This window comes from Pelodiscus sinensis, chromosome 6 (genome assembly GCF_052426305.1).
Source record: "Pelodiscus sinensis isolate ZL-2025 chromosome 6, ASM5242630v1, whole genome shotgun sequence".
Lineage (NCBI taxonomy): Eukaryota > Metazoa > Chordata > Testudines > Trionychidae > Pelodiscus > Pelodiscus sinensis.
In genome coordinates, this window is record NC_143057.1 from 111,310,001 (window position 1) to 111,322,079 (window position 12,079).

Here is a 12,079-nt window from a genome sequence, read left to right on the forward strand (position 1 = left end):
CAAACTCTTGATGCAAGAATCAGTTCTCTATTTTACTAATCAAAACTCTGTGCAGTACATAAGATGGGAAAGAAGACTATATATGCAATTATACTAATAGAACTGGCCTTGCTGTTTTATACATATGTTCAACAGTTACAAGTAACTATAGACTACTAGCGTGGTCTGTGACATCTCAGAGAGGTTACCCACCTCTGTACACCCATCATTTTCCAAAATATTTAGCCTCAGACAGTGCTTGAAATGGTGTGTCTGTGTGAGATTTTTATTTTGACAAGAGCCTCCACAGCCAGTTTTGAGGTGGGAATGAATTAACTGTTCCCACTGCAATTATATTGTTTTTTAATAGCAAAAACACAGTCAAGTTGCTGTTCTCTTAACCTGGTTAACAGAAAAAACAACTCCAGAAACAACAGCAGAAATTTCTAAGATCTGTCTACACTACATGGGTTACTTAATATAAGTGGAAGTGTAACCCACACACCTAATATCTTTAAGAGACCCCTGAGTGGGAGATAGCAGTGAGCTGTGTCTGGGTCACTGTTGCTAGGCAGATTTAGTTCTCCATACCCAGAAAATTCTGGAATTCAGTGTAGTAGTTAGGGTCTGCTCCAGCAGGTTGGGTCTTTGCTGCTGGATTCAGACTCCATGAGCAAGTAAAGAGGGCAGCTGCTTTTCTAAGGGCCATGTGCTCCCTGTGAGCTGGGAGACCCTGAGCCAGGAGCAGAAAACAGGCTGTTTGTTCATCACTACCTGCTGCAAAGTGCTTCAGAATGAGGATGTTAACCCCCTACCTGGGAACATGGGCATGTTAGCATGCAGAAACTAGGAGAGGAAAACTAACTTGTGTTAACAGTTTCTCACCCATTACCAAGACAGTTTCCCCAATTATCACCTGTAATACCATTAACTCACAAACATCCCACTCTCCCTACCTTTAATATCAGCAATTCACAGACACTTACCTTCCTTCCTCCCCCTTCCCACCCCCCCCCACCCCGCATCCCCCTTCTGTTCTGCAATGTGATTTGTCCTTTTCATATTTGTTCATTTTTTTAATTGTATCCTTTGGTATATATGGTTGTGACTACTTTCTTCCACTATTTGATCTGAGGAAGTGGGTCTGGCCCACGAAAGCTCATCATCTAATAAACCATCTTGTTAGTCTTTAAAGTGCTACATCGTCCTGCATTTTGTGTTAACAGTATGTTTTGAATGCTATTTTGATTTTAGCCAAACTGTTCTAGTTCACTTGTCCAGTTAGTGTGATTCTTTAGCTCTTCTTCAAATGTAGTAATGGGGAAAGAGGCATATCTAGTGTGATGTTCTCATTTTTGTATTTTCTTGTAACAGGGTTTTCTTTAAGTCTGTATCTTTGTACAGACTTATCAGCTGGCTATCTAGGAGTGATCCACAGCATAGGAAGAGTCTGCCTGGACTTCACTTGCTTGTAGGGATCCTCAGTTGAAGAGATGGTCCAGACTTAGCATATGGTGCAGATTTGATTATCAGAGTCAGTCTGAGACTTTGGTGAACTAAATCTAAGCTTTTGGCTCTGTCAGTTTCTTCTTACTGTGTTGTGTGTACACTGAACTATTCAAGTCTTACTTTTGTTTTCTCTTTATTTATGTTTAACTGTGAAGACAATCTGGGTTATAAAATGGTTGTTACATTGTAAATGTTAGATTATTATTTGTTTCTTCACCATAAGATTTTATAAAGTTATTTAAATTCATTTATTTGGTACTTGAATTTAAGAAGGCTGATGTGCAACCCTTGCTGAAATTCCTTAAGACTTAACTCTGAGTCTCCAGTTACTTTCTATGGCTATGACTACACTGCCAGGTTATTTTGAAATAACTCCTGAAGTAGCTATTTTGAAATCAACTATTCCTCTTTACAAGCAGGAGTTACTTCAAAATAACAAGCCCATTATTTTGAAACAACAGGCATGACAGTGTGGACACTCATGATTTTGATCTGAGGAAGTGGGTCTGGCCCACGAAAGCTCATCATCTAATAAACCATCTTGTTAGTCTTTAAAGTGCTACATTGTCCTGCATTTTGCTTCAGCTACCCCAGACTAACACGGCTACATTTCTATCACTCGACACTCATCTTGTTATTTCAAAATAAGTAGAGTTATTTCAAAGTAACTCCCCAGTGTAGACATGCTCTTTTAGGAGTTGAGGGGTTTTCTTTATTTTAGATACTGGAAAAGGGCAGTGAAGTCTAGCCCACCTACAAGTTAGAGAAGCTGCCACAGTTTCCTCTCTTTCCCCCCCCCCCTGTTATCAAACCCAGATCCTTTCCCAATTAAGCAGCAGATAATCAGTCAGATTCACTACTAGAGCCTGTTCACTTTTAAAGGGACCAGTCAGCCTGCAATGGTGGGATTTTTATACTTACTGTGAGATGTGAATACCATTCTTTTTGTGTTAGGTGCCTGTCAAATCTCCTAGGCTACTTTGGACAATATAGCGGTGGCTTCCATTTTAGTTTTTATGCTGAAAGTAGAATACATCATAAAAGACAGACTGCTGAATACAGCACACAATTCAACTATAATAATCTGTTTTCCAGCAACAATGCTAGCTTTTGCATTTCTTGACTACTAATGGTGATATCTTAATAGTCATTTAGCACTTTGTACATTGGTTATACACACCAATTATGTTTTATTTTTTTAAAAAAAAGTTCTCTCTCAGCAGAATGGCATTTCAGTGTTTTATTATTCAAAACAGTTGCCAAATATTAAGGCCAAAGACACTGTTTAAACAAAAGGAAAGCGATGTATAGCGTTTAATAAACTTACTACAGTAAAACTCCAGTTTTCCAGCATCCAGTGGTCCGGCACGCCTGCTAGTCCAGCACCACATGGAACCCGGAAGTGCTCCAGGCAGCCAGACAATTGGAGCTGCTCTGCCCCAGGCTTCAGTTTCAGCAGCAACTGACTTGGGGAAGTCTGGGGCAGAGCAGCTGGGGTGCTGCCGGGTTGGTCCCGCAGCGCTGAGGGGCGGCACTATGGGACCACCCCAGCACCCCAGCTGCTCTGCCCGGGCTTCCCCGAGTCAGCCGCTGGTCAGTTTCATAAGCCTGGTCCCGCAGCGCCGCCCCTCATCCCTCCCACCCCAGACCCCTCATAGCCTCCCCTTCCAATAGTCCAGCATATGTCCAGCATATCTGATAATCCGGCACCCCCTGGGTCCTAAAGGTGCCGGATTATCGGAAGTTTACTGTATATTGGTGTAGCAAACAAGAATCCCTGTTTTCAGGATTGCAAGCTAGGGTTTTGACTGATTTGTGAGAATTTTTACTGGCCTCGTTTCATTACTTATGCATTTCAACTGTTCCCCACAAAAGGATTTAATAGCAATGTACCTGATATATTCAATTTAAATCTTTACATTTTAGCTTCAAAGAGAGAATGGTTTATTTCAATTTAGTAATCTGAATACAGAATTTAACCTTTCACCAGATGTGATATGTAATGAGACCCCACTGTGTTAGGAATCTAGTTTATAGTAAAATAATATCACTAAGAAAAATCAAAAAAGGGTTGAGAAGTTCTTATACTTGAACAAGCATTAAAATTAATTGTTGCTTCTTTATGTTTTCGATTGCTTATAACTAGCATATTGTTTGTTATGACTAACTTCAAGAAGTTTGTTTTATCAGACTATTCAGAATAGGTGGGAGGATAAATCACAGATCAAGTGTTTGGTGGTTGTTTTTGGCTTTTTTTAACCTTTTCAAACAATTACTTATGTGACAAATTTTGAGGCAGAAAATCTCTTTCAATAGGTTAAGTGTTTTCTCACCTCCATGTGAATTAAGAAAGGGATTTTCACAAGTACTTGGTTTAGAAAACCCCACACAAAATCCACACTATAGAGTTTGATCTTTTTTAAAAACGGAGAGCCCCAAGAGTTCAGATCTTGAGCAGACCTTCAGAATGTTTGGATCCGACTGATTCAGGTTTGTCTCTTAAAAGCGCACACACAAAATTACACACACTTCACAACCAGTTCTGACTTTTCCTTTCCCATAACAAAAAGAAAATCTCCCAACTGTTTGGTTACAACTCACATGTGCACCTGTGACCCTTTCAAAAACAAGGATGGGATTTAGGACCATGGTGTTGGAGAAATTTACCTTGGTCTAAGAATAAGCAAATATATTTGAGGAAGTGAAACTAGGATTTAAAGCAAAACTGCTGTTCCAGTATCAGCCACAGGAACAGAAAAACAAGAAGTCCTCGGGATCCAAGGGAACTAGTGATAGTCATAGCCTGGGTTAAACACATTTAAGAAATCAGTTTCTTCTTTTAGAATTTTAGAGAGTATGTTACATTATCCCATTGAAACCTGAGCTCACATTTTTGTTAGCAGTGCAAATGATGTTCTACAGAACAGGCAAGTGACCTTAAAGGGAGATTACTCCAGAACAACAGAACTCCATCAGGTACAGCCAAACACCACATACAAAAAAAGCCAACCCTCATGTCCGAAATGCATCATCTGTGATGCAATCTACCACCAGAGAGAATCCTGTAAGAGCTACAGTCCTTGTTACCACAGCATCAAATCCATCACAGAAGACACCTAAAACTTCAGCAGGATTTGTCACATTTACTCTAACTGGACTTCACAGATGCTCTAAGATACAACTATATCCAACTAGTATCACTTCCCATAATATTTTCAAGTTGTCTGGTTTCATTTCTAAAGGCAGTATTATTGTTTATTCAATAATGCTGCAAGGCCATAGAGATTCCTTTAGTACTCGAAATACAAGCACATATCCTATTACTTGACCTAGTCTACTACTGCATGAGAATTAATGAGGAAGGAGATCTCTGTGTATGGTGATGGCTATCATCTGAGCTATCATGCTGCACCTTTGTTGTATTTTAAGGCAGCAATTTCCACACACAAGTTCCTGTGTGACAGCTCATAATGCATCACAAAGCAACTAACTATGACAGTCACTTACACTGTACAAACTAAACCAAAGAGGGACTCAGAACTGTGCAAGTTATTTGCCTTTTTTTTTCCAGATTAGAAATAACCCTTGGCTAGTAGAGAAGGTATGCAATAAAGGTAGAGACAATGTTAAAGCTATGAACTATGCAAACGCATAAAGGAGAAAAAAAAATCAGAAGACATGGCTTTCATGTGTTTAATGGCACTTATTCTCCAAATATTTCTCCTTTTTAAAAATGGTTCTTAATTATGGGAATAAGGAACTGTAAAATGTGATCTTTGCAAAGATACACTTGGGAGAAAGAAGTTGAAAGAAGTATTAAAAAAAATGTTCTTTGGGCTCTGTGCATGTAACTAAACTTAAAGTAAAGCGTTTTGCACATATGCAACAAAGGGCAACATTCTGGCCTAGAGAGGAGAAAAACTATCAAGTTGTTAATATACTAACACTATACAGAGAGTAGGGTTGCCAGATGGTTTCAACAAAAATACCAGACACACTTGACGTTACATCACAATCTACGTCACATCTTATTTAGAAAATACCGGACATTTATATTTTATCAATTTGTTTCCCGAACAGAAAGCTCAAATACTGGACTGTCCAGCTCAAAACCGGACACCTGGCAACTCTAATGGAGAGACTGCCTGCCTGAGTAGTAGTATCTATAAGTTAGCCTTCTAGCATCATTTGAGTATATATTTTAGCTTTGAAGGCGCACAGGCAAGAAAACTGAGGACCATAATAGAAGCCCACATAGACTTTGTCTGTCTTTATAGAGGTTACATGTGTATCTATGTACCATAGAGAAACTGGTCACTGAGGTGTGTAAAAGCGTACACGCAAGAGGCATTGCTTAGGCACGTAGAAAGTCGTGTAAGGTATATAGCTGTGAATTTAGGAGCATGGGCATGCAGTATCTGTACTGTTCATGTTGCCAAGAGCAGACGTTATCAGTCTCCTTTTTTTCACCTAAGTGGTTGTCTGTAGTTTTTTATTTTCTCTGCCTCAGCTCTCCCAAACCAGCAAAAATCTCTGGTTCTCATTCCACACCAGATGCTCCCATTTGAATGGAAACTGCACAAATGAACACTCTACAGTTAAAGCATGCAGTGCAGAGAGGAAGGCATAAAGTATACACAAGATGGGAAATTTCAAGTATTTTTCTCGCATTACCAAGGACTAGCATTTTTTAGCTATAAAGCTCTGACCAGAGCATCGTGTTCATAGCAGTACCCAAATACTTTACTAAAGATAAAGAATCTGATCTCTTGAAGAATTTGTAAATACCAACTAAACATTTAAAATTATTTACAGCCAACAGCAAGTTCTGCTTATTCAATTAGTTTCATAACATGAAATGCATGTTTATTTCTACATGGAAATATGCATTTGTTATATTCGGATTTTTCTTTCTGGTCTATCAAATTCTTTGAAGACAAACACTTCTGCGTGAGAGATGCCTATAGAAAATTGTGAGTACTATCCAAAGGCTGTAATTTAAGCCCAACTCCTGCAAACATTCAAGCACATGCTTCACTTTAGTCATGCAAATAGTCCTACTAATATCCTAGGACTTTATGAATAGAAGTTAAATTTGCATTCAATTCTTTGCAAATTTCATTGCTATTTATATGGGCAATCATGAAATTCATCAAACTTATTTTTTAAATGAATGATTTCCATTGATAAGCATGTAGAATCTAGACTGGCTATTAACATCTAAATGCACACAGACGTTAGGAGTAATAAAAAAAGTCTGAACAGAATTTAAAAGTTACATTGTTATACAAAAATGTGTGTGCGCTAATAAGTCTGCAGAAGAGCAAGATGGTTTGTGAAATACAAGTTCTTTTACCACCAGATTACTGGTTCAAAACCAGTCTATATCTAAAAATATATATATATATATATATATATATATATATATATATATATATATATATATATATATATATATATATCCGTAGCAATGGAAAACTGTTACCCATATAGACAACTAAACAAGCAGCATGCTGGTAGTCTCAGGCATGCCTTCCACAAACACTGCTGGATTTGTGCTAGCAGTGTTAGAAAAGCTTTAGAAAGAGGCCAGAGGCATAGAAAGATAAAAATTATTCATATAAAATATTACATAAAAAATAATATTAGATTGGCATCTAGGCACCAGGAACACCGCACTTGTTTTTTTCAGATTAGGAACTCGTCTGGACAGGGACCATTTCTTCCTAACAATCAATAGGTTTCTAATCCTGACTGGGAATTTCTTTCCTCTCATTACCTCCAGTTCAGGGTTGAGTAACTCTAGTGGAGCAGAATGTGAAGCCTGCGCTATCTATAGGCCATAAATATTCTGTGCATAAAGTGAAGAAAAACACAGCATCTTTTATAAGCACTAGTTTCAGAGGAAAGAAAGCTCACTCACTCTCCTGAAAGCAGCAAGCAACATCCTCAGCCTTGGGTCTCTTGACAGGTAAGTGTTCGCTATTATCTTCTGAGACATGAATGTCCCAAACCTCCACTGATGCAGGATACAGTGCCAATACAGTCACCCAGTTGTCCTACTTGTTTCTTCAACTTACAGTATTAGAGCCCTCCAACATTACAGTAACAGGCCTATATCAATGCATGATTCTGAGCCTTTTACAGGCCACGCTACAATAGAACCCTAGTTATAGGATTCACACGGGTGACATTAGAAGTGCTTAGATGATCCCAGTCAATAAAACAAGGAGACATGTTGAGAGTTTATTAGAATGAGCTTCGGTTGTACTTTGCTCCTGGGGATTCACATGTAGGCAAGATTGCTTGTGATAAGTATATGAAGAAGACTTATGAAGCCAGATGAGAGAGCAAAGGAATGGCAGTCAAATTTTGCCTTTATCTTAATAATTAGAACAGCTAAACCCCTTCTAATGCATTCTCTTTTCTATGTTTGCACAAAGTTTGTTTGCATCTGATCACTTTCACAGATTTATAAACAAAAGAATCCTCAACTCACCAACTCCCACCCACAAAGGATCCTAACTAACATGAAATCAATAATTCAGTCACCTACATTTGATTCAATTTGAGCACAACCCTCAGTTTCAATAAGGATTTGAGTAGTCAATAGTATTTACACTCAGTCTCCTACTATGATGCCCATCATATTCACTATCTGTTTCCTTGTTATCAAGATGCTCGCCTGTGGCAATGTTGAAGTTGATATCAATAAGATACATGAAATAGGAAGAGTTTACTAACATATGTTTGGGTATTTGTTATACTGAGCACCATTTCTCTACTGACAAAAAAAAAGAGGTAATTATTCTTCACCACAAACAGCACATCAACAATGCTATCAAGACAGAGTAGATTATTCTGTCAGTGTCTACAAAAGCTCAATTTGTTAGCACCACCCACTTTTCTACACAAGGCTCTAGTTAATACTGTAACTGGGACACACTGGATAATTTGGCTGACCTGCAGGACTGATTAGACCATGGGTTTCCAAACTGGGGGGCATGAAGAAATGCCAGAGGGGGCATGAGGCAACCCAAACCCCCTCTCTCCTCCCTCCCACACCCCATCAATCCCACCCCAAGTTTTACTGCTATTTGTTTTTTGAGCCCAGTCAGGTTTTTTTGCTCAAGTTTTGCTGCTATTTTTTTGGGAGAAGGGCGTGAGGGTTTCTCAAAAATCAAAAAGGGGGCATGCTGCCAAAAAGTTTGGGAACCACTGGATTAGACATCAAGCTCCATCCACATTACACCATTAAATACAAGGTTGATGTTGACACTAGCTACCAGATACAAAAACACTTTACATGCAACCCAAACATCTAGTCCCATATAGATATAGATATATTGGCATGTATGACAAATAGTATTTAGTCATGAGCAATTTGTATTCCTACACAGTGTTTTCAGAGATCTTAAATAAGACTTGAGAGCAGCAGCTGTCTTTCCACCTACAATAAATACCTCAGTCTGAAGTCTGGTTCTTTGTTCCCAAATGCCTGCATCTTGCCACTTTCTGGGACACACTGCCTCCTTTCTACTAACCAGGTGAAAGATCAAAAGATCAGATAAGAAAACAGGAACAAAGCAGACCTACATAACACTAGAATGGTATAACGGGTGCTTGTACAACATAACTGAAATGTATAAGATAACGTAAGTAATGCCACATATCTTTACGGGCAAATTAAATATATGGGTCCTTCCTCAAACAATGGTTGCCAACCCTCCAGGATGGGCCTGGAGATTCAAAAACACACCTAAAAATTAATTTTTAAAGATAGTACACTATGAAATTGCCCAGAATATATCCAACCAGAAATGACAATCCTAACCAAGAGATTTACACTATACCGAATTGTACAGTTGACAGAACTCAAGGCCATCAGCGTCAGCAACCCATTGTGTTAGGTGCTACACAAGCAGAGGCAGACACGAGGCAATGTCCCAACAGTTATGGGAAGATCCTCTGTAAATCGAACAGCAAAAATCTCTCTGAGCAGTGACCTCACTGCCAGAGGAGGATAATTTGTGCAGGTAGCTCAGAGCCATGATTATGGAAATCTCTAGTGCACACACAGGGCGTGCCTGAAGACCTGCAGTCACACTTGCAGACATACCAAGTGCTTGTACACAGCCAGAAGCTGTCGTCGGCGCGGATCTCACAGAAAACCCCGGCTCCCGGGAACCTCCTTGAAAACCAACGCGGAGGCTGACAATGGCTCAGCCAGCCCACGGCCAAGCCGCTGTCAAACCCCACGCTCCCTCCCGGGGAGGGGGAGGGAAACCCCAGCGAGGCTCCCGCTGCCGGCCCCCCAGCCCGCTCACGCGGCTAGGAAATACCTGCGTGCTGAGTAATGCAGCGCGGCTCACACACCGGCGCCCCCAGCCATGCAATAGGGGGCCCGCGGGAACCGGAGCCCTTCGCTCCTTGACCCAGCGCGTTACCCCCCATACGCACCCAGCCTTCCGCGGACACCGGGGCAAAGGGGCGCCGGCCTTACAGCACCTGCCGGCAGCGCGGTGCCAAGGGCTCCTCAGCCTACACCCAGCGCCGCCCCGGCTCACCCAGGGCTGGGAGGCTACGCTCAGGCTGCCTGCCCGACCCTCGCCATCCATGCAGCGGGGGAGCTCCCCCGAGCCAGGCGCCCCGCGGCGGGGAGCCGGGCTCCGCTGCACAAGGGGCCCCGCGGCTTGGAGGCTCGGGGCTGCAGCGCGCCTGGGTGCCGGCGAGGTGCATTACGCTTTCCTGCCGCTCCGCCGGGCAGCCCCGGGCCGATGCACAGGCGTTGCTGCCGGACCGCTCCGAGCAGCGGGCGGGGACCGCAACCGGGAAAGGGGCTGGGAAGGGGGGGGGGGGCGGGAATAAAAGTGTCACAAGCCCGAGCGACTTACTTCGTCTTCAGAAAGTCCATAGACCGGCTCCACCGCCCCGTTCGCCATGGATCCCGCTGGGCGAGCGTCCCGCTCGGCACAGGAGCACGCGAAAGCCGGGCAGCCCTCTCCGCGGCCGGGCAGGGGCAGAGCTTGCTAGCAGCGGGCACTGCCCGGCCGATGCACGCAGCCCAGCCCGCCCCAGCGTCCGGACAAATCCAGGTGAGTCCCGCGCCACCCCTCGGGCAGGGAGCTCGGTGCAGACGGGGGCCGGGGCGGGCGCTCCCGCAGCGGCTGCTCAGAGCACAGGGGCGAGAGGCAGCCCCAAGCCCAGCTCGCGCCGCCGCGACTCAGCTGCTGGCCAGCTCGGTAGCGGCCGCCGCGCAGAGCCTGCCCCGCTCAGCTCCCCGCGCCGCTGCCGCCTCCTCGCCCGGCCAACGCGCCGCTCACACAAACCGCAGCCACACTCCCGGCCCTTCCCAGCAGCAGGGAGACCCAGCCGCCGCCGCAGCCCACTGGGGCGGGGAAAGAGCCTGACAGGCCCAATCACAGACGCCATCGGTAGGGGCGGAAAAACTGCCAAGTTCGGTTGATTTGTTGGCGTTCCTCCACCCCCTTTTGGAAGCAATGGCAAATGAAAGGAGAGGAGGGAGGGCTGGGCGAGACAGACAGACAGACAGACTGACAGTCTCTAACGCGCCCCTGATTGTGTGGGGATGCTGCAGAGAGGTGGAGGAATCTGCTTGGCTGGTTCTTAATGGGCCACTACAATGAGAGACTTCCCATCCGCTTTGTTCTTTGTGCAGCGCTTTTGGTTCCTATCCCCAGTGCTGAGATGGCTTTGTATTGTCACCCCCTGCGCCCGAGTTAGGGCTTCCACTCGGCGTCAGCATCTCTGCGAGACTACGAGGGAGGGAGACTCTCAGTGGCCGAGATGTGCAATTACCTCCATCGCTTTAAACGGACACTGACAGGTTAACAAGCCGATGTAAATAATAATAAAGAATAAATGTCCTTACTTAGCTTCCTGAGATTAGTCAGAGCGAAAGGACTATGAAACCCCGACGGGCGGCTGGTTGTTTATGCTCCCTGATTCCTTGTGTACATTTCTCTCAAACAAGCTACTGAGTTTATTTATAAAGTGGTTAATTTCACCCTGTTCTGCGCTATAGTGTTTGGGTTCCAAACACAGCAGGGGAAGTGTTTAAAAACAAACAAGGCTGTTTCCAAATGTTTGGTATTGTTTCATTAAAAACAATTGTATTGATCCCAGGATTTGTGCTTTTAAAAATTAATAAAACCTAAATATTCAATAAAAGATGTATATGTTTTAATTATAATTTTAAAATGCTAGTTATCAATAAAGGTATTAATATATTAATTTCTTTGAAATCCCTTTAGGTGTGAATGGTTTAGGTAAATGTTTCAATTTAGATGAAATAGCGTATTTCTAATGTACCAAATGTAATTGCTTGAATAAAGGAGGACATGCATGAAATAAGATAAATTATTTCAGAATCAGAACATGCAGTTTATGGAAAGCAAAGTGTCCTGTATCACCTTTAAAGTGAGTACTCTGGCTTTCTCGGTAAAATCTCCTATTACTGACTTTAATTTTGGATATTGGCAGCTGGATACCATCATGATTTGTACCATATAAATGACCAAAGCAAATACATAAAATAGATGAATTAGATAAGATCTCTCTGTTAAGTCTC

The 12,079-nt window shown here is 42.6% G+C and overlaps 1 protein-coding gene across 4 annotated transcripts in view; it reads right to left on the minus strand.

Annotated features, from left to right (window-relative positions):
* NEDD4L (NEDD4 like E3 ubiquitin protein ligase) overlaps positions 1-10,867 on the minus strand; it is a 299,735-nt gene extending 288,868 nt beyond the window's left edge. The window contains exon 1 of one of the 4 annotated variants that reach the window (XM_006116556.5): positions 10,383-10,867. In XM_006116556.5, the coding sequence (XP_006116618.1) occupies positions 10,383-10,430 (48 nt within the window). In that variant the 5' untranslated portion in view covers positions 10,431-10,867. The remainder of the gene's footprint in view (positions 1-10,382) is intronic. The other 3 variants (XM_006116558.5, XM_006116559.5, XM_075932622.2) reach the window with 3 other exon arrangements.
* Positions 10,868-12,079: the final 1,212 nt, after the last annotated feature.